This window comes from Paroedura picta, chromosome 5 (genome assembly GCF_049243985.1).
Source record: "Paroedura picta isolate Pp20150507F chromosome 5, Ppicta_v3.0, whole genome shotgun sequence".
In the NCBI taxonomy this organism is placed as follows: Eukaryota; Metazoa; Chordata; class Lepidosauria; order Squamata; family Gekkonidae; genus Paroedura; species Paroedura picta.
The window spans coordinates 29,558,754-29,581,902 of NC_135373.1; the positions used below are offsets into that span (position 1 = coordinate 29,558,754).

General features: G+C 46.3%; 1 protein-coding gene across 1 annotated transcript in view; it reads left to right on the plus strand.

Annotated features, from left to right (window-relative positions):
- The first annotated feature begins 5,805 nt into the window (after positions 1 to 5,805).
- LOC143838861 (alpha-tectorin-like) overlaps positions 5,806 to 23,149 on the plus strand; it is a 28,612-nt gene continuing 11,268 nt past the window's right edge. Inside the window, exons 1-9 of the mRNA XM_077340773.1 lie at positions 5,806 to 5,865; positions 7,435 to 7,532; positions 8,487 to 8,525; positions 9,573 to 9,703; positions 11,059 to 11,340; positions 13,470 to 13,607; positions 16,706 to 16,865; positions 19,804 to 20,225; positions 21,318 to 21,882. Of these exons, the coding sequence (XP_077196888.1) occupies positions 7,490 to 7,532; positions 8,487 to 8,525; positions 9,573 to 9,703; positions 11,059 to 11,340; positions 13,470 to 13,607; positions 16,706 to 16,865; positions 19,804 to 20,225; positions 21,318 to 21,882 (1,780 nt within the window). The 5' untranslated portion in view covers positions 5,806 to 5,865; positions 7,435 to 7,489. The remainder of the gene's footprint in view (positions 5,866 to 7,434; positions 7,533 to 8,486; positions 8,526 to 9,572; positions 9,704 to 11,058; positions 11,341 to 13,469; positions 13,608 to 16,705; positions 16,866 to 19,803; positions 20,226 to 21,317; positions 21,883 to 23,149) is intronic.

Below are 23,149 nucleotides of genomic sequence, written 5' to 3' on the forward strand. Positions count from 1 at the left end.
GATTGAACTCCCAACCTCATGGGCAAAGCTTTCAGACAGCTGCCTTACCACTCTGCGCCACAAGAGGAGAACTCTATGCTTAATGTGTTTTATGTTCCTTCTGCAAAGTTAAATGTGATCTCTGTATCAAGACTTGCAGGAAGGGGGGTTTGAATCCCAGATAAGAGGAGATGAATGGCTGATTTATGATTCTAATCTGGATGAAAAATTTAAAGCAGAGAAAAGAGGGAATCCTTATTTTCTCAAGGCTGAGAAGGAAGGCTGTGATGAGCCAATGCTGCTTAACGTAAGCAAGGGTGATTGCAAACATAGAAATTGTGTTTATAGATTTCACAGAAGAATGGGCCATAGAAACTTTGGATCTATTAAGAAGCCCTTTTGTGAGGTTGGCTATAAGATGACTGTGAAATTTCTAGAAATGGTTGTGAAGTTTGTCTCAGAGCTAAAGGGAGAAGGCCCTCCATGTCTAGCAATTCTGGAATTCCTCAGAGCAAAGACTTGATCGGTCCTATTGCAGCATGTGCTGGAAATTTGAGGTATATCCTCACAATAATTGATCATGGTACAAAATTTGCTTGCATATACTTCTTGAGATCTAAAGATCAAACATTGGACTCATTTAAGACATATGTGAACTAAATGAGGAACAAATTTTCCAAAGTTCCTGAATGTTGATCAGAATTTTGCGATACCGGATTGAAGAATTCCCTAGAACAAGAAGGAATTTCCCAAGGGAGAACAGTCTCATGCACTCCAGAGTTAAATGTAACAGCAGGAAGATTCAACAGATCCTTAATGGGAAGTGCTTGATGCATGTTGCTAGGGTCAAATTTGCCTGAGAAGTTCCGGGCAAAGGCTGTAAACACTGCAGCCTACTTTCACAATATGTTCAAAGATTATTGGCAAAATGTCATATGAGGCTTGGACTGGCAGAAAGCCTAACCTAGAACAATTGAAAACTTTTGGAGCAAAAGTCTATTCTTATGTACCAAAGCAAAAGCATGGAAAAGTGGATCCCAGAACGGAGCTGGGAGTTTTTATTGGATACAACCCTCACAACAAAGGAGTTATGAATTCCAAGATCTTCAAAGTGGACATCATGCATGTTGTATTTGTGGATGAAAATTGTACCCAACAGTTTTCTTCACAGGATTTCTCCGCAGAAGGAGAAGAAAACAGGAACAGCAAGGTTAGAAGCTTCACCCGATGGGTCATGATGCCACCTACCGGTGATGCTGCTGTCCGCAAGTGCTGCTGAAAATGGTGGAAGAGAGCAACACGGTTTATACGTGACTCTCTACCGCCTCTCAATCAAGCCAGGAAGCCAGTCCCCTCCATAGGAGAGTCCCCTCCATAGGATAGAATGGACGGATGGGGGCACCCACTTTGGGAGCCCCTAGAAGCCAGTCCTTGGACCATTCCTTTTGACATTTGGAGGGGATTCTGGGAAGAGCCTCCTGTAGCTACCCAGAAATTTTGGAGGCTGTATCTCAAACTCCCTCTTCCCCAGGCCTCAGGAAAGGCAGAAAAGCCGAAATTCCCATTTTAGTCAATGGCGCCATTGACTTACATGAGTACTGCAACCAAAGCGGCCAAATCGGGCCCTTAGTGTACAAGCCTCCTGACTTGAGGGGGGGGGGGATGGCATGCTTTATGTTTAAACTGTTGGAAAAAATTATTTTTGGCTTTGCCTGCACGCTTGTATGAATATTCGTTGCTTCAATCAGTTCACCTAAAAAAAACAACTCCCGTCTCCAGGTGAAGGGAGAGGGAGGTGGGTGCGAGAGTGGGACATTGGAGGCTGAGATAGCACTTCTTCACCTCCATAGATTTCTTTTGCTGGTGGCCTGATGGTTGCTCTCCTGTAGCTTGTACATTTTAGGTTGGGGAATCCACTTTATGTGATACTCCAACTAGCGCTTTAAAATGGGCCATGTAGCCAGCCGGTTACTGCCCAAATGCTGGATGTTGGTGACATCATGCGGAGCGGCCAGAATATAATTACTACCTAAGGTAAGGATTTCACTACATTTAATGGGTGTGTTGAGCAGAACACTCTTTGTCAATTTCATGAAGGTAAATGGAGCTGTGATCAGTTTCAGTCAGGGAGGCTACCCTGGTTGTTCATTTCCTCCAGCAGCCTCCTGCAGCTTTTCCAAGGGGAAAAAAAGCTTCTCTGGAATGACTGGGTTTTAAAACAAATAATAATAATAATATGCACTGGAGTGGGGGGGGGGAGTAAATGGATGACCCAGGATGCTTGCCTGAAGTGGCACACTTAAAGGTGCAAGAAGGCACCCTTTTTCCCAAGCTGGCTTTTAATTTACCTTGCTCCCAGGAAGGCTTTGGGGGTGGGGGTGGCACCACATAAGCAGCACAGCATAGGGAAAAGGGGAGCACTTGGGCACTTTTCTCATGGAAGGGGAGGAAGGGAGGAGGAGGGATGTTGGTGATGAGAGCAAGACACAAAAACAAGTGTGTGTGTGTGTGTGTGGGGGGGATGTTAGGTTATTGCACATACTTGGGTGTTTAAAACGGGTAAAGGAGCCAGGAACATCTACTCTCCCAATGGAAGCGTAAAATGCAAGCTGTGGACTCCTGGATGACGCCAGGGAAACCCACAAATGTATAATGCCAGGCGTAAAATTGGGGTCCGCATCCAGACGCCAATGAAGTGAGAATGGACTGGCAATTCACAGACAGTCCAACCACTCCCCTCCAAAGCCTTCCACCCCCGGACTCCAGGTCCAAATCTCCTGGAATTCCCAAAGCCAAAGTTGGCAACCCCAACTCCTCCCTCCCCTCCAGGAATTTCCCAAGTTGGGAAGGGCAACCCTAGCAGAAGGAGACAAGGCCTTGTCCCCCCCCCCACTCCTATCCCCACAGTTCCTGACCAATCAGCAACCTTCGGTGCCAGTTAACCATTAACAAACAAGTCTCTGGTCTGCAGTTCCGGGCGGATGTGCCATCTGTCTCCTTCAGCTGGGCGATTGTTCTGGCACGCTGAGTGGCTTTCGGCCCAGTCCTTCAGATCAAGAAAAGGGGACCCATTTGTCACCACAGCTGGCTTCATTGTGAAATGCAGTGACATCTTCATCCATCAAGAAGCGGATGTGAAACTCCCGACTCTTTCTCTCATGCCAGCAAGCACAAACATCCCATATAAAGAGAGGGAAGGCCAGTTTACGTATTATTAATTCATTTCTTCAATTTCTTACCCGCCACTCCTGAATGGCTCATGGCGGGTTACAGAGTCTGCATAAAGCCCCCAATAAAATCCCCAAGAAAACTCCCCTTAAAACCACAGACAAATTTACAATTAAAAAAATGAAAAGATGAAATAAGATACGGCAGATAACCAATTTCTGCGCTGACTCAAAGCCATTAATGGGCTGTCCCTTTAATGGATCTTGCAGGAAATCTCCAAAGAGCCAATCACAGGACACAGGAGGATACAATTTGAGAAATACCAGGAAGTTCCTAATCGTAATTTGCTAAATATACATCTCCTCCGATGCCACCTATTCAATCACTGATGGATGAAGATCCAGTTCATGGCTAGGCTCTAGGACAGGGGTAGTCAAACTGCGGCCCTCCAGATGTCCATGGACTACAATTCCCAGAAGCCTCTGCCAGCATTCGCTGGCAGGGGCTTCTGGGAATTGTAGTCCATGGACATCTGGAGGGCCGCAGTTTGACTACCCCTGCATAGGGGAAGTAGGAGAGAGGCCTAAATCGGAAGACTATTCTGCCCAGCCACAAATGACCACAAATGTTTCGGGTAGCAGGTATGTGCAAGACTCATGGCATGGCTTCTGCAGAAGAGACTAGTAGATATGTCCTGCTCCTTCCACACCCGTAAGGAGCAAGAGAGAACATAAAGAGCCAAGAAGAAAAGGAAGAGCCAGGTTCCATGAAGTGAAGAATCCCATTTATTAAGATGATAACACATACATGTATCTAGAGTAGGGGTAGTTAAACCGGCCCTCCAGATGTCCATGGACTACAATTCCCAAGAGCCCTTGCCAGCAAATGCATTTGCTGGCAAGGGCTCCTGGGAATTGTAGTCCATGGACATCTGGAGGGCCGCAGTTTGACTACCCCTGATCTAGAGCAATATAGTGCCCCCCTTCCCCAATGTCTAGCCCACTCCCCACACCAGGCTGATAAATGGAATCTACAAATAGATAGGGACCAATAAGATGCCTATTTCCAGATCTGTTGCTACCTCTTGATTAGCACCTGTCAGGAGACCGTTATGATACTTTCATTTCCCAGATAAGTTTTTGCTACTGGTTTTACTCCTGATTTTGGAACACAGATTCATTACTGTTTCTCGCAGTTCCTCTGTCCAGCCCATTCCCTGTCACTTGCTTAATTTCTCCCCCCCCCCTCAGTTTCAGTATGAATTCCTGGTCATATTTTAACAATCACGGGAAGAAGAGTTGGTTCATATACGCCACTTTTCTCTTCCCGAAGGAGTCTCAAAGCGGCTTCCATTCACCTTCCCTTTCCTCTCCCCACAACAGACACTCTATGAGGGAGGTGAGGCTGAGAGAGCCCTGATATTACTGAGGAAGAAGAGTTGGCTCTTATATGCCACTTTTCTCTACCCAAAGGAGTCTCAAAGTGGCTTACATTCGCCTTTCCTTTCCTCTCCTCATTAGAGACACTCTGTGAGTTGTATGAGGCTGGGAGAACCCTGATATTACTGAAGAAGAAGAAAAGTTGGTTCTTATACGCTGCTTTTCTCTACCCAAAGGAGTCTCAAAGCGGCTTACAATCACCTTCCCTTTTCTCTCCTCACAACAGACACCCTGTGAGGGAGGTGAGGCTGAGGGAGCCCTGATATTACTGCTTGGTCAGAACAGCTTTATTAGTACTGTGGTGAGCCCAAAGTCACCCAGCTGGCTGCATGTGGAGGAAGAGCAGCTCACCATATTAGAAGTCCGTGCTCCTAACCACTACACCAAGTTGGCTCTCAGTCTTGATGGGGCTGCCAACCTTTCGGTGGAACCTGGCATTTTCCTGGAGTTTGGCCTGATCTCCTTGTGACTTAGATCAGTTCCCCTGCTTGAAATGGCAGCTTCAAAGAGTGGCCTCCATGGCACCTCTTGTGAGCGCCTTCTTCTCCCTAAACTCTGCCCTTCCCAGGCACTGCCCTCAAATCTCTAGGAATCTCCCACCCAGGAGACGACAACCCCAAGTGTTGAAAGAACCCTCCAGTCTTAGAGCTGCCCGTCTCCAGATGGTGGCAGGAGAGCTCTTGGCATCACAAGTCATCTTCAGGCAATAGTGATCAGTTCACCTGGGGAAAAGGGCTACCGTGTATGATTCTGAAGTCCCGCCCATCCCCAACATCCCCTCCTCAAGCTCCACCCCCAAAATCTCCTCAGAGTTCCCATCTCGGAGCTGGCAGCCCTATCCATTCTTGCTGACCCCAAGCAATATGAGGACATGAAATCGTTATTCAACTCTTTATGAGCACAGGGACCCTTCCCTTTCTTGCCTGTTACAATGTCAAGGCTCCCCCCCCTCAATACCAAGAGTACAAGGTTTAAAAGAGTGCAGAAAAGCCTTCCCCATTTGAATATTTGTTTCTAGAATTTGCCAGGAATTGGGCAGAGTGGGAAAGTCAGAGGAAAGCAGAAGAACAATATGCATCTGTCCAAATCTCCGGCCGTGGGTTGGGCTGATGAATGACTCCATTCGTTATGGCTGAAGCGTCCAGGATCTGAACTGAGCTGTACCTCCGGAGGGAAGCTATAAATCCCTCTGCGCTGCAGGAGGAGATCAGGTGGGTAATGTGGACTGGTGACCTGAGCCATTCCAAAGAGCTGCTCTGTGGACACCCATGGGAGGCTGGTAAGAGCTTTGGAGGCAGAACGGAGGGAGAAATCCCCCAATTCTGCAACGTTTACACTCCTTCCGATGCTTGTTCTGCTGCCCTGAAATCTTCTGTCTGGTCTTTCCAGTTATGGAGAGTATTTGGTTTAGGAAGGGATAGTAAAAACCAGGGAGGGGAGGAGAATAAGTATGGAAGTTGGCAGTTTCATATTCATTATTGAATGCTGCCGGCATCACGCTATTTTAATACAGGTGCGGAAAAGCCCTAAGGCTTGACTGTTTGTTCATCTGCAAGATTAGAGTTGCTGGTGGTGGAAAGGGCTGTCAGGTCACAGCCAGCTTGGGTGGTGGCAACCCTGTCTGGTTTTCAAGGCAGGAGATGGACAAGTGTGGTTGGGTCTGGCCTGCCCCTGCATAGCACCCCTGGGCTTCCTTGGGGGGGGGGGAGGGGAGGTCTCCCACCCAAGTATTGAGACCACAGCCGACCCTGCTTAGCTTTGGAGGGCGGATGAGAACTCGGTTATCTTGCTTGTAGGATTCTTATTCATTTTGGACTAGGAGCTGGGAAAGTCAGGGGAGAGTGCTGTCAGATTGCAGGTGACTTTCGGCAACCCTTGCAGGGTCTTCAAGGCAAGAGGCAAAACAGAGGTGGTTGGCCAGTGCCTGCCCCTGCATGGTGACCCTGGATTTCCCTTGGTGGTCTCCCATCCCATGCTAACCAGGGTTGTCTCTGCTTCCAAGATGTGCAGGACTAGCCTGGACAGTCCTGGTCATGGTAGGATCTAGGAGACATGGGTTTCAGTCCCCATTCTGTCTTGGGAGTTTGCTGGATGAACTTGGGCCAGTCACATCCACTGAATCTCACTACCTCACAGGGTTATTGTGGGGATGAAATGGAGGTGGGGGAGAGATGGTGAGTCACTTTTGGTCCCAGTTTGGGAGAAAAGTGGAATATAAACAAGGGGAAATAAAAACAAAATCCTCTGAACATTTTTTTTAAATCCCCCAAAGTAATGGACTCACACCTGCCGGTGAAACCCTTCTTCAGGTACCATCACTTGTGAATGTCAGGCTTAACAAAGAGAAGGGCCTTTTCCATTGTGGCCCCTGCTCTCTAGAATTTCTTCTCATGGGCAGATTCACCGGGACAGCCTCCATTTTCTTTTTCCAAGACATCTTTTTTTAAAAAATGAACTTACTGGACTTTATTTATATCTCCGTGTGCCCCTCTTCCCAAGAGGGCTCGGGGCAGCTCACATCAGTCATAAATATCACATAAAAATCAGTGAAACCATATGTAACCTACAATGATTGGCATAAAAAGTAAATCTCGGACAAAATAAAATTCCAGACAGCCCGCCTCTTTCTCTTTCTAGACCGAGGGGCATGTAGGTATATATTGGGGAATAGTGAGATTTCTTAAACTAACTAACTAACTAACTAACTAACTAACTAACTAACTAACTAACTAACTAACAAACAAACAAATAAAAAGGAAGTAACCAAATAAAAGTTGCTTACATAGCCACGGACAACAACATCAGCAGTCATTGATTTCCATGTTAGTCGTCTCACTCACATAATTAGCTTTCAGGTCCCCAAGACTATTTCTGATACATGAAGTGAAGGAGAAGGTGCAGTTATGAGATCTTCCTTTTCTCTGTTCGGAAACGCCTTAATGCTTGGTAAGTACGCTGTAAAAGACCTCAAATATGTTTTGGGTGTTTTTTAAATGGAGATGTGAGTTGGGTTCCCAGATCCACCCTGACCACCGTCAGGGGATGGGAAGGTAGGGTTTCCAAAATCAGGCTTGGGAACTCCTGGAGATTTGGGGGGGTGGAGCATGGGGGACCTTGGTGAGGAACAATACCAAAAATCCCACACACCAAGGCATCTGCTTTCTCCAGGGGAACTGATCTCTCTAGTGCTATGGAGATGAGCTGTAATTCCAGTGCTTCCCAGGTCCCACCTGGAGGCTGGCATCATTATCACCAAGCTCTTCCTATTGGGACATTCCGTTAATATAGCAGAGTTTTGTCCAGTCACAGAAGGACAACACTGAGTGTAGTCAATAAATCTCCCCCAAAATATCTTGCAAAAAACTTAAACTTACTGGGAGTTCAGTCCCAGCAGCCAGCTCAAGGTTGACTCAGCCTTCCATCTTTCCGAGGTTGGTAAAATGAGTACCCAGCTTAAACTTATTTATTCATATTCAGGTCGCAGTCGTTTGTGGGCATTTGAGGGGATACCTGCAGAGACCTGCAGGGAGACCTGTCTCTCTAGGGGAGACCTGCAGAGATTTTTGTCTTCATGGAAGGCCATGTAGAGAGAGGGAGAGGACAAAGGGAGAAAGAAAGACAAGTGGGGTCAGAGGACAGCTTCCAAGTTAAGACGAAGGCATTCAAGGGGGGAAGGGCTAGAACAGCCTTAGGGTGATTTAGTGTCCCCCAGTGTCTGGCATGCTGAGTTGCTCACTCCAGTGCTGGCAACTTTATGTTGGACTGTTTTGTGTACCTGTTATAGCACTTTCTTGTCTTTTGATGATTTCTGAGAAGTAAGATTTAAAAAAAAAACACCTTAAAATGAAGATAAATCTGCTCTTACGGATCTTTCCACTAATTTGCTGTCCTTGGTTTCAGCAATACAGGTGCTGTTCCTGGGAGAAGCAGCCGAAACAGGTAGGATGGATGTAAATTGAGTTAAAGTGGAAGGAAGGCATCTTGGGAGTCTTTGCACAATACCAGAATGTGTGTTGGTGAAGGGAATAGTTTTAAGAGGTGTGTTTTTACTATTTTTACTGTGGAAATGATTTTTGTCACACTCCATAAACCAGCTTTGCGGGGAGCAGAGAGTAATAAATGGAATGAACGAACGAACGAATAGTCCATCCACAAAATGGGGATGTACAGGCAAGATGCAAATGGATGCAAATAGACATATCCCCTGCTTCCCGCAAGCACTAAATCTGATCACCTGTGATTTTGTTGATAGGCTTCATTGCTGATCATGTTCAAGTTGTCCTCTGCCATGGACAAAAAATATTCCACGGTGTCAGATGTGACCAAAAGCGTCTTTAATTTCTAGTTCTCAAGCAGCATGCATAACTAAAGATGGCCTCTCGTTGAGCACTAAGGATCGGAAGATGTTTGTTCAAGGGCTTTTGCAGATGGATTAGGGTTGCCAGCCTCCAGGTGGCGGCTGGAGATCTCCTGGCATTACAACTAATTTCCAGAGGATGGGAAAAAATGACCGCTTTGGAAGGTGGACTTTGTGGCATTATGCACACCTTTCCTAGGCTCCACCCCAAAAATCTCCAGGTATTTTCCAGGTGAGAATCGGCAACCTTAGGCCAGGTGGACGGTTTATTGGAAGGAAATATTTTGGTTGAAATGTCACTGATGAACTCTGAACTTGGAGCTGCTTGAGTGCCACAGGCTTCTATAGTTTTCCTCGGGGTGGTGAGGAAGTGTCCCAAAAATAAAGCCCAGCACAACCTTCTCACAAGGTAATTGACTCAGTAGAGTCCTCGGAACTTTCAACCACATGAAAGTCAGGGGCACAACTCGAAAACAGGTCAACAAGTGGCAGAACTTGTGTAAGGAGGTTGAATACTGACACCGGACTCAGACAGATTTGTTGTATAACTTCTTAACCGAAAAATAAAATGCTTGTCTTTCCCCCTAGATATCACGAGACTGCATAGTATCTTCCTGACTCTCTTTCAGACATGCTGCTCTACCCATTCGGACCTGAATATCAGGACAGAAGGACTCCCAAGGCAGATGACGGGGCTTCCCCTCCAGTTCCCATCTCTGAGGACTTCTACTTCTTTGCCCACAAGTTTCGGTCTCTTTATGTAAGTCCTGACATCTGCGGCATCTCAGGGTGCCGAGGTTAGGATTGTTAGCTCTGGTTCAGGAAATACCCGGAGACTTCAGAAGTGGAGCCGGGAGTAGGAGGGATTTGGAGTGTGGAGAGACCTTAGAGGAGGGTAATGTTGTGGAGTCCGCCCTCCCAAGCAGCCATTTTCTCCAGGGGAACTGATCTCTGTTGCCTGGAGATGAGCTGTAATTACACCCCTCAAAGAGTTTTACGCTCTGTCACTGTCAACTGGCTAGCGATCCCTGGCCCTAAAGAAGCCTGCTTGACCTCAATGAGGGCCAGAGCCTTCGCAGTCCTGGCCCCCACCTGGTGGAATGAGCTTCCTGAAGAGATCAGGGAGCCCTGCCTGAACTCCCACAATCCCGCCGGGCCGGCAAAAGGGAGCTCGTCCTCTGGGCATTTGGTTGAGGCCAGCTGGAACCAACAACACTGTCTAGGCCCCCTGAACCTGCCTCCCAGGAATCCATGCACCTGACTTGGACAACCATGGAACTGTTTGATTATTATTCTATTAAATTGTTATATCATTATCATCATTGTCGTTATTCTATTCTATATGTAAAATATCGAATATATCTATTCAATATGTAAAACTGAGTTGGATGTACAGTTTCTTTGTGTTCCATGTGAACCACCTTGAACCTCCGGGGAGGGCGGTATACAAATACAAATTTTAATTAATTAAAATAATTTTTAGCTGCAGAAAAAGGTGACTCCCATCTAGAAATCCCTGTGCAAAGGAGAAAGGGCCGCATACCATCCCATACATCTACCTCAGAGGGTTGGCTGAGAGGGCTGGTTGCAGCCCTGACCCAAGGCAATGGTGCCACTCCCTCAGAATCATCTCCAGGTCCCACTTTGGTCCTCCCCCGAGGTCTTCAGGCCAGCCCCAGTCCTGATCTCATGCCTCTGATGTGGCAGAGTCACCAGGGTCAGCATTCCGCCTCCAAGCTTGTATCAAACAGAGTGTATTCCTATGCATCCTTTTAGCCTGTACCAAACAGTGTTCTATCAAAGGTGTAAAGTTGGAGAATCTTAGTCTGCAGATGCTTTGGGCATAAATCTTTAGCTTATCTGTATTCTAGCCGTTCTGTCTTCTACTGCAGGCGAAAGGATCCCTAGCAAACATTTCTCAGTATAGAAAAGAAAGCGCCATCTCATCTCCATTACAGAACGGAAGCCAATAACCCAATGATCAATTAGAAGGCTGCAATCATCTTCTTTATCACCCACCCATCCTTAGGAACAGCCTTACCTGTTTGTCTGCAGCTTGTCTTAACTCGGCCTAGGTAGCAGGCCAATGGCTAGCTTCTTGGTTCATTCCCACAGGTCAACAATAATGGAGTGGTGTCCTTTGACAACCCTGTCAGCCAGTACACTCCCGATCCTTTCCCGCTGACTGATGGCCGGGCGTTTGTTGCCCCATTCTGGGCTGACGTTGACAACCGCATTACGGGCGAGGTGTACTACAGGCAGAGCCAAGACCAGCAGTTGCTGCAGAGAGTGACCACCGACATCGGGGTTTACTTCCCCAGAGAAACGTTTGTGGCCACCTGGGTCTTTGTAGCCACCTGGGACCGAGTGGCTTTCTATGGATCCTTGTCCTCCAAGGTAGGACTCTTACATCAGGTCTTAGTGACCCCCAGCCCTCCGTGTCTATATAACCTAAGTTGATGTGGGTTCTGTGGGGATGACCCAGTCATAAAACTTCCAAGATGCTATTATGGGGGGTAGATTTCCTGTTTTCTTCCAGAATCTTTTTTGTTGACATATTGGACAACTTTACAATGCAAAGAGAAAAGTCTGAAATTGTTAATTTCCTGATAGCCGTTACTCAATTGACAAGGATAATATTATGGAGAAATCCAAATCCCTCCAACTTTAGAATTGTGGCACAAAAATCTCTGGAACCATTTTAGTAATGGCTCAGTTGATAATCCAAAAGCGTGAACAGCCGTCTTTCCAAGTACAGCCGTCTTTCCAAGCTAACCCATTCTGGTTTGCTTGAAAATGACCTTGGTGAGCAGCTTTGTCCTCCCATCAAGGCAAACAAAATGAATAGGCAAAAAGTTGTATCTTCTTGAGATTTATTAAATGCAGTCCTAAGTAATTTTGCAACCCTTATTTAGGACTGCATTTAATTTTTTAGGACTGCATTTAATAAATCTCAAGAAGATACAACTTTTTGCCTATTGGTTTCGTTTGCTTTGTGTGTATTTCTACAAGAAACCAATGGTGTTTCTTTATATTGTCCTCCCATCAACAAGGTGCAGGATTCTGCCAATTATTCTCTCAGGTTATTGTTATTATCATGTTAATTGTTATTGTTGTTATAATATTGTTGTCATCACCTGTTGTTACCATATGTTACCTGTATCTTTTTCCTGTTTCCTGTAAACTGCCCTGAGCCTTCAGGGAGGGTGGTATCTAAATCTAAATCTAAATCTAAATCTAAATCTAAATCTAAATCTAAATCTAAATCTAAATCTAAATCTAAATCTAAATCTAAATCATACATAAACAAACAAACTCCTGTTTCACAAGGAATTAAGTTCCAGCAAACTGGAAGGCGGAGTAACCAAACTACAAGCTCCAGCGTGAAAGACCTAATCCTACAATGGGAATATGAACACTGCCCTGAGACGTTGCAGTGAGGGGCAATACATAAATGAAATGAATGAATGAATGAATGAATGAATGAATGAATGAATGAATGAATGAATGATCACAGCAATGCCAGTTATTCTCAATTAATCCTCATCCTGTACCAATTCGTTTTTCAAATATGTAATTTTGCAATTGGATGGCTGATTCATGCCACAGCAACCAGTCTATGCCATGGGTCATGGTTCTGGGATAGTGCCGTAAGGGATCACTATGTCACCCCTTAGTACAACTGGCTTCTCCTGCAAACAGGAAGCCCCCCATTTGCTCCTTGAAATTGATTTAATTAGGAAGATTGGACACATTCAGACAAGGATGACTGAGGATCCACGGTTTGATTATTGCTCAAGCAAGATACATTCTTCCTTTGTTTACTTCATTGATACCCCACTTCTCTCCCCTGCGGAGACCCAAAGCCCTTTACTACATTCCCCCCATACTCAGTTTTATCTGCAAAACAACCCTGTGAAGTAGGTTAGGCTAAGAGTGTATGGCTGGGTCCAGGTTGCCCAGCAAGCTTCCATGGCCAAGTGGAGACTCAAGCCAGGGTCTTCCTGATTCTAATCCCTCTTACCACTATTCCTCTCTGGTTCCCTGGGTCTAAAAATTCTTTGCCACTTAGACCATTTGGGGCAGTTTTGACCTGAACAAATACCAGCAGAACCAATCCATAGGATTCCAACCATAGGGGTTCATATGTACCATGTAAACTCCATTAAACCAAGACTTGATATTAAAACCCATGTGAGTCAATGGGCTTTTCTGCTTTCCCATTTTCCTCACTTTACGTACCTGTTTCTTTGGGGGTTTACCGCAACACTACCTCGGCTTATTTCCAGTATATCTCCCTGAAGCTTTGTACTGCAGCAACCACAAGAGGGAGCAAAACAAGACGACACAGAAACCTCCATGCAAGGGAAATGAGAATGTGGAATAGCCCAACGTTTAATATATTGAATCAGACAAATTGCAATGTCACTTTGAAAGTATCTTGCGTTGCTGGCTTAAAAGTCTCGCATGTGGCAGTTCCTTCGTCACAGGGGCGACCCCTTCTCTTTGCTTTTCGTTCTGTGTAGGTGAACACATTCCAGGCTGTGCTAACCTCCGATGGCCACCTGTCTTTCATCTTGCTGCACTACCAGGACATCCAGTGGACATCAGGGAAGGCGAGTGGTGGAGATGAATTCACTGGCCTAGGGGGCACACCTGCTCAGGTAGTCCCACCTGTGATAAATGCCTCACCTGACCCTCTTTCAGTGCCTTGTGTTGAAAAGCATGGTACTGACTGCTCAATTTTTAATAGGATGTTTTTTTTTGATACTTAAATAGTGGCTTAAAAATGCCATCCAAGAAGTCTGTCTGATTCCTAACCTAAAAAGAAAACCAGCACTAACTGGGGAGGCAGAGGGGGATTCTCTAGAGCAGCCCTTTTCAACCTTTTTACTGTCAAGTAACCCCTGAATTTCTCATAATCTGTTAGTAAAGATTTGCTTCTTATATGCCGCTTTTCTCTACCTGAAGGAGTCTCAAAGTGGCTCACATTCGCCTTCCCTTTCCTCTCCCCACAACAAACACCCTGTGAGGTGGGTGAGGCTGAGAGAGCCCTGATATTACTGAAGAAGAAGAGCTGGTTCTTATATGCCGCTTTTCTCTACCCAAAGGAGGCTCAAAGCGGCTTACATTTGCCTTCCCTTTCCTCTCCGCACAACAGACACCCTGTGAGGTGGGTGAGGCTGAGAGACCGCTGATATTACTGCTCGGTCAGAACAGCTTTATCAGTGCTGTGCCGATTCCAAGGTCACCCAGCTGGCTGCATGTGGGGGAGCATGGAAAAAAACCCAGCTGGCCAGATTAGAAGTCCGCACTCCTAACCACTATACCTGGCTCTCTCTATATATCTTCTCTACATACACCCTCCCCAAACCCCACCAAATCTCCTGGCATCTGCCTAAGCCGTGCTGGGAACCTCACAGGCTGACCTTTGGGCTCATGATCCAAGTTCAGCACATGATGGGTCACATCTGGCATGACCAAAACCCACCTTCATCATTAGTATCTTCCTGAAGGCCCTAAAGCCAGACAGCAACCCTAAGCAGAACTGTTTTGGGGGGTGCTGTTGTACCTAATGGCACTTGTCCCCAGGTAAGTGTCTTGTGGCTACCTAACAGTGTGGTCTTGAGTAGAGTTGTACCCTTCTAAGTTCATTAGAGTCAGTAGGCTTAGAGGGATAAAACTGTTCTTAAGATTGCACTCGAGATATTTCTGAATTAGTTCCTTTTCTAGTCTGGATCAGAAAGAAGAATCCTCCTTGTACATCAGTGTGTAGTTATGCATATTTTGTTATGCTTCAGCTGGCATGTGCCATAATCAGTTATTGATCAGTGATGCAGGCTTTTGTTATGAAGCTCCTCCCCCCTCCCTCAAAAAAAAAACCCAGTTTGTACAGTTGGATATGCTCTCAAGCCATGATCTGAAGCATAAGGCAGTTTGTGGAAATGCAGAAGCTGTCAGCCAGAGCTTATCTGTAAATGAAGAGATTCTCTAATCTGATTTGCAGCCTTCTGCTAGCTCTGCCATTGGATTTACTGGCTGATCAGTATGTGCAGAATGACATTATAACCATCTTAATAGGGGTTCCCAAAGTGGGCGGTATGCCCCCCTGGGGGTGGTGGCAGGATCAGGGGGCAGTGAGGATTTTGGGAGCAGTAGGGTGGCAGTGAAAGATCTGGGGGCAGGAAGGGGATGGCAAGGAATTTGGGGGCTGTAGGGGGCAGCAGCCTGACTTTTCCTGTTGGGACTGCCTTTTCCCAGCAAGAGATATTCCAGGGCAGCTTGCCATTGCTTGCCTTTGGGTAGTAGCGACCCTGGATGTCCTTGGTGGTCTCCCATCGCAATGTTGACCAGGGCCAACCCTGCTTAGCTTCCTGAAGGTAACGACAGCTTCAGAAGGTGGTCTGGATGGGATCATGTTCCTGCTGAGCTCCATCCCCTCATCAGACACTGTCCTTCCCAGGCTCCACCCCAGATCTCCAGGAATTTCTTAACCCAGGGTTAGAAACGCTTCCCCAAAAGTCTCCATCTTTGGGAGGCTGCAAAAGCCTTCTCCTGCTTGGTCCTGGCCCTGGGATTTCCATTGCTTACTTCCTTCTCTCTTTCTCCCCAGTGAGGCCCCAAAGTGACTCATACAAATGACTTTTACAAAGATATATATTTCAATATGGCTGCAGCACAACCACCAAAAGAGAAGTGTAGGCAATAGAGTGTGTTTTGAATGTGCAGTGGGCCTAACACCAGGAAAGGGGTGTGTTTTTATGTGTGTATGTGTGTGTAGAGAGGGCACTTGGAATGTGGCCTGGGAGCCAAAGAGCCGGCAGCCCGAAAAAGTTTGGGAACCACTGATCCCATGTCCCTCCCTAGCCAGGGAAAATTAGGGATTTTTATTATTTTTGCGTCGCATTACATCTTGATCTGTGGTTAATGGGATTTTAGCTTAGTTTTTAAGGGGTATCTTATTAGGGGGTTTTACGTTGTATTGTATATTGTATATACAATATACATTATACAATATACAATATACTTCTGATTTTGATAAAGTCGCCTGTTATCAGATGTCAACCCCTATATTTCATATAGCGTGGCCCTTTTCGCTCTGGCTGCCAGGAAGATCCGAGCCAAAGCTGTTTTACAGGTGTCCCCACCTTGATACACCGTGTTTCTTTTAAATTGTAACTCAGTAGCCCTCATCTACAGTTTTATGTACGCAATATTGGAGAAATATTGTTTTATCCGTATTTGTACCATATTGTTTTTAATTATGTTTTGTAATGGCCTTTGGCTAAACACAATAAATGCTATCGTATTGTATTGTATATTGTATATTGTGTTGTGACCGCCTCGAGCCTCCGGGGAGGGGCGGGATATAAATCAAATCAATCAAGCGAGCCAGTTTGGTGTAGTGGTTAGGAGTGCGGACTTCTAATCTGGCATGCCGGGTTCGATTCTGCACTCCCCCACATGCAACCAGCTGGGTGACCTTGGGCTCTCCACGGCACTGATCAAGCTGTTCTGACTGAGCAGTGATATCAGGGCTCTCTCAGCCTCACCCACCCCACAGGGTGTCTGTTGTGGGGAGAGGAAAGGGAAGGCGACTGGAAGCCGCTTTGAGCCTCCTTAGGGTAGGGAAAAGCGGCATATAAAAACCATCTCTTCTTCTTCTTCTTCAATCAATCAATCAATCAGTAAACAATATCAGGCAGTAAACAATATCTTCATCCTTGGATTATGCTCTCCCCCCCCCCCCTTATTTTCTCAGGCTGGATTTAACAATGGAGATGCCAAAAACTATTTCAACATTCCTGGGTCCTGGACTCCAGGCATCATTAATGTCAGCTCCACAAGTAACGTCATGGCGCCTGGGCGTTGGGTCTTTCAAGTGGACATCTTTGCGGTCCCCAATGGCTGTGTGTATAATGGTACAGCGAATGCTACTCAATAACAACATATGCTCCATATGAAGGATCAGGCTAAAGGTCCAGAAATCTGTTTCCATTCCAACAAGGGTCAGTTGGGTATCTCTGGGAAGAGCAAAAGGACAATAGAACCTGTTGCTTCTGCCAGTCTATGGTGTTCAGAAAGAACGAGCTCAGATAGAGCAACAAACCACAGTGTGTTAACATATGAATAAGTCTGGGGTCCATGAGGTTTCCCTCCTATCCCTCCTATTGTGGGGGGAGGGGTTGCAGCAAACCATAGCTTGTTCCTATACCTGAAACACAAACTAGGGATTGTTCACATGATCATTTTATTGCATTTAAATTGTTGGATATTATAGGATGTGTTGCTCACGAGTGACTGCCTCAGCAACCATTTGTTTCTCCCCCAAAGGAAAGATCCAGTCCCGGCTTTCCTACGCGTTACTGGAGCAGGAGGTGCTTCAGAATAACACAGGGTGTTTCCCATTGGGAGTCAGGGACATCCATTTGGAAAGATCTGCTCCCATCATAGGAGAATGCTTTGCTTGCAGCCTCCCAGCGTTTTATGATTGGCTCTAGCGCCCACTCCCCATTCTCAAAATCCCACAGGATTCACAGGATCAACACTAATTTGCTGCAGGAGCTATTTCCTGCTGAAAATAATGCTGAACATTCTCGGGCATGAATTTTTGTAGCAGTTCTTGCTTCAGTAGAGCCTCTTGTGGCGCAGAGTGGTAAGGCAGCAGACATGCTGTCTGAAAGCTCTGCCCATGAGGCTGGGAGTTCAGTCCCAGAAGCCAACTCAAGATTGACTCAGCCTTCCATCTTTCCGAGGTTGGTAAAATGAGTACCCAGCTTGCTGGGGGTTAAATGGTAGTGACTGGGGAAGGCACTGGCAAACCACCCCGTATTGAGTCTGCCATGTAAATGCTAGAGGGTGTCACCCGAAGGGTCAGACATGATCTGGTGCTTGCACAGGGGATACCTTTACCTTTAGAGCCTCTTGTGGCGCAGAGTGGTAAGGCAGCAGTCATGCAGTCTGAAAGCTCTGCCCATGAGGCTGGGAGTTCTATCCCAGCAGCTGGCTCAAGGTTGACTCAGCCTTCCAGCCTTCCAAGGTCAGTAAAATGAGTACTTGCAAAATGGCGCTTGCACAGGGGATACCTTTACCTTTAGAGTTTGCAATGTACATATTATACATGGAGTGGTCCAAAGGACAAGAGCACAAAAAGAGCCCTGCTGGATCAGACCAGTGGTCCATCTAGTCCAGCATCCTATCTCATACATTGGCCAAGCGGTTCCTCTGGAAGGCCAACCACAGAGCAGAGAGGCCAAGGCCTTCCCCTGATGTTGCCTTCTGGCTCTGGGATTCAGTGGTTTAGTGCCTATGAATGTGAAGGTTTCCCTCAGTCATCATGGCTAGTAGCTTTTGATAGACTTCTCTTCCATGAATCTGTCTAATCCCCTTTTAAAGCTGTTAATTCCGTTGGCCATCATTACATCCTCTGACAGCAAATTGCACATTTTAATCACATTCTGTGTCAGATCCCCATCAACATTCTCAATGCACACAGTTGGCATAGGCAGCAAAAGCACTTTATTGAGATCGCGATACGAAGCTCATGATTATTCTTGCTGAAACTGATTTGCTAAGTAAGACATTGATCAATATAATCCCTAATGATCTCACCTTTTTCAGCCCTAAGCATGCCCCAACTGAAGAAAGCGAGACTCCCCTTTTTCCCAGGGAAAAGGCGGGCTCCTCCATTCCCATGAAAAACATACCAAGTAGCCTTGCACCCAGGAGCACATTCCATCACTCATGCCAAGTCAAGCAAGGCCAGGATCACCCAATAGCATCCTAGCTCCCCCCCTCCTCCAAGTCCATGCTCCCAAAAGGAACTTAGCAATTAGACAATTAGAGGTCCTCAGGGCCTACAAGGCGTTTGGTTGAGGCTGAGTGGGGATCCAAGGTATACGATTGGGTTCTTCCCCCTTGGTACCTCCCTCCCGGTTCCTTGGCACAGTGTTAGACTGTGCCCAGAGCCACTGGATGATCTACCCCCTGACTTTCTCTGTCTTGCCAATCATATGTTGTAATCTGGACCAACTCCAATGGCCTGAGGAATGGGGAGAAGTTTTTATTTTCTACCGCCATGTTATAGAGTTGGAGAATTGTTTTAGGATTATTAAGTCTATTATATGTGGTTTTATAGTTGGACAGATTGTTTTACATTATTATTTTCTTCTGTCAACCGCCATGAGCCCACCTGCCGGGAGCGGTGGCAAGGCAAAGAAGCCGCGCCGTTGATTTCCCGATGTTATAGATCAGAGGTAGTCAACCTGTGGTGCTCCAGATGTTCATGGACTACAATTCCCATGAGCCCCTGCCAGCATTTGATGGCAGGGGCTCATGGGAATTGTAGCCCATGAACATCTGGAGGACCACAGGTTGATCACCCCTGTTATAGATAAGCCAAAAACGAAATCAAAAGGCCAAAATAATTAGTCTCTCACCCACTCTTATTAGGTATATTAAGTATATTAATCATTCAACTTCTTGGCAATCGTTCTTTTGTATGCAGTGGTGCACAAATCCAACAAATAAATAAATAAATAAATAAATAAATAAATAAATGAATAAATGAATAAATAAATAAATAAATAAAATGCATTATGGCAGGCAAAAACTAAACAATCAGAATGGTTACAAGCACTTAGATTTCCCCAGGCCCTCTTTTACCAATGGCCATCCATTGACAGCTGGCCCCAGTAGGTTAGTACTGATACCTAACAAATAACCCCAGTGTGGTATAATAATCCCAACTGACCATGGTGGGATGCTGACAATCAGGCAGGCCCTGACACTCCGGCTTCAGCTAGTGGCACAAGCTCTTTGTGGTCATCTTCAGAACTCGCTTTCTTCTTCTTTTCCTAGCTAACTTTCTGTCGCTCGGTGCTAGCATCTGGAGTGATGACACCTGTGAAAACAAATGCCAGTGCAACCCTGCTGACCACAGGGTGGTGTGCCGGGCTAGGAGATGCGTAGCAGATGAGATTTGCCAATCAGCTTCCTTTTACCATCTGTGCCGGCCGATCCATAGAGCAACATGCCAAGTTCTGAGCGGGTGGCATTACACCACCTTTGATGGGCAGCTTTATCATTTCCACGGCTCCTGCACGTATGTGCTGTCTCAGATGTGCATGCCTTTGCACAAGCGCAGTCTGGAATATTATCAGGTCGAGGCAGATATCCTGACGCCAGAGTCAGACCTGGGAACGCCACGCATCGAACGCTTGCGCATGATGGTCTATGGCCAGGAGGTGGTCATTATTATAGGCCCCACTGAGCACGTCTTGGTAAGTCCTCTGAAATATGGTTCTCTTCCAGCTGACACTGTACTCTTCTTTTGTTATCCTTTCCAGTTATTTCTTTGTTGTCCTCTAAAATAGCGATCCCCAACCTGTGGGCCGCGGATCACATGTTGTCCGTCGACTAATTGGAGGTGGGCCCCGAAGGACGCCTTCTCCCCCCCCCCCCGGCCCTTTACTTCATCCCCCCCAGCCCTTTACAACACACTTCATTGTTGTGGCGTGTCTGTATCTTATTTTGAAGGGATGTTTAAACATTACCATAGCGATCAGAGAGCGCTAGGGCAGTGGTTGAGAGTAGAGGAGTAAACTACCCCCCCCCCACTGGGACTCAGTAAAAGGTGTTGAGTGGTCCCCGGTGAGTGGTCCCCGGCGTTGAGTGGTCCCCGGCAATAAAAAGGTTGGGGACCACTGCTCTAAAATAATCAAATAATAAAGAAATTCAGTCTAAGCTTTGCTCAATCTGTTGGAGTTTTAATGGGCAGACATGTTGGTCTGCAGTAGAAAGTAGATGATGATGATGATGATGATGATTTTCATCCTATCTCATGTGACTCAGGGTAGATTTTAGACCAACAAGATTTGCAGGGAATAAGCTATTGAGAGTCAAAGCTCTATTGGCTAGATTTAGTAGATCATGTTGGCTGATAGTTTGTTCTGCCATCTTGTGGGTTCTTATGTGTACTGCCATTGTTTTAATGGGGGGGGGGGATTGGGAAAAATTTTATGGTTTTAATTGTTAGCTGCCTCGAGGAACAGAAGTCCTTAGAGGCGGGATTTAAATCCAAGAAATAAATAAAATAAATAAATATTGGTCAGACACACTTTGTCAGAGCACTTTATTTCTCAAAAGCTACCAGGGGTGGCCAAACTGAGGCTCTCCAGATGTCCATGGACTACAATTCCCATGAGCCTCAAGGGCTCATAGTAATTGCAGTCCATGGACATCTGGAGAGCCACACTTTGGCCACCCCTGGCTTCTACCCTAGAAACCTTGTCAGACTTTGTGCTCCTGAACTCAAGCAATTACACTTCTGCCATCGCTTTAATTCTGCTCTGTTTCCGCAACCTCCCTGACAGGTCAATGGCATGAAGACCCTTCTCCCAGTGACCCTTCTTGGCGGCAAAGTCCGAGTGCGTCAGAGTGGATTCGTGACAAAGATAGCAACCGATTTTGGGCTGGAAGTTTCTTATGATGGGAACCAACATGTGCAGGTTGCTGCTCCGGCTAGTTACCATGATGCCACCTGTGGCCTTTGTGGAACCCTCAACAGGAACATGGCTGATGAGTTCTTGATGCCCAATGACAACTTGGCTATATCAGTTGCTCAGTTTGCTGCAAGCTGGCAGGTGACTCGTGCGGCGCACCCCTGTGCGGAAGTCCGAGAGCTCTCGCCTTGTCCTCCCGCTGAACTGGCTCGTTACTCCAGTCCCGACTACTGTGGCATTCTGAATAAATCTCCCGGTCCCTTTGCAGCCTGCTCCCAGGTCTTGCCTCCTTCCAGCTTTGTGGAGAGCTGCAGCTACAATCTTTGCATGTCTGGAGGCGACATGACAGTGCTGTGTGAGATTCTGCGCTCTTATGCTGAGTGGTGTCAAGCAGCCAATATAGTCGTTGAGCTGTGGAGATCGGACCAGTTTTGTGGTGAGTAGAGGTCTCTTCGGATCTCCCGGCATGTAGATAACTATCCTGATAGCCGTGATACATTGGTTATTTATTGCAAGGGCTGCCTAACCTTTTTGAGCCAGCAGGAAGCTTTGGAAATTGGATGCAGAGCGATGGGCACAAGGACAAATGGCTGCCAGAAGAGGTGGAGACAACCACAAAGTGTTATGGGTGTAGTCTGCATGGGGATTTTACCCACTTCCAGTTCGAATGAATTGCCAGTCGAATTAATTCCAGTTCGAATGAACTGCCATCTACACTGAATTCAATTTCCACTGATTTGGGGCGCTTTAAATTTTCCCTCTGCAACATACATGATTGATTTGTGGTGACCCTACCTTTCCCCCGTGATATCTTGGAGTGGATGTAAACCTCGATATTTGAAAGACTGCCATGAGTAAATGTGTACATGGCTCCTTTTTGCGAATTAACTTACTGCTTCGTGCATGGTAGCAAAGGAGTCTTCCCTGATTGGCCAGAGCGTCAGTTCAACTGGTTCCCGGTTGCAAGGCTTCCCTTAAAGTGACTGCGCTCCAGATGCCCTAACTTCTCTCAGCAGAGATTTGCCTCTTGGATTTATTTCCCCTCCTCTGCTGTCTCCAATCCTCTCCCCCTCCCACCCCCATTCAAGAAAAGAAAGCTGCGTTTGGCTTCCCTCCCCATTCTGAGTTTCCCCAATCGAGTGCAGAACACTTTCTGTTTCAATTGGAGGGGGGGATAGAGGAAGACCCGGGTTCAGATTGATCTCAATTCAGCAGCATCCACACCGGAATAAACAAAGTAAGTTCAGAATCAGCCAAGGAGTGAGATTATGCATAACTTTTCAGCATTTCAGGCAGACACTCCATTTAATGGGATGCTTTGTAAAACGAACATTTTCCTTTGTACCCTCAAGTATTCCTATTGAGCTAGTCAAGGAACTGTTATCTCGACCCATTCCACACACACTGGATAATGCACTTTCAGATTTTCCTATGCAGATTTTCCTATTCAGATTTTCCTATGCAGAACAGGAAAATCTACTTCTAAAGTGCATTGAAAGCATATTATCTAGCATGTGCAGAATGGGTCGCATCTTGCAGCTCTCCAGTGGCCAGTCCGAAATTCTGCTGGATCCATGCAAATCCTACAAAAACTTGGGGGAAGATGTTGCCTTCAACCATGGTTCTGACGGGCAGCATGTCGGGGACCCCTGATTTAGAGAATGGACCAGAATTGTCCCACTGACAAACAACAGTACCCAAAA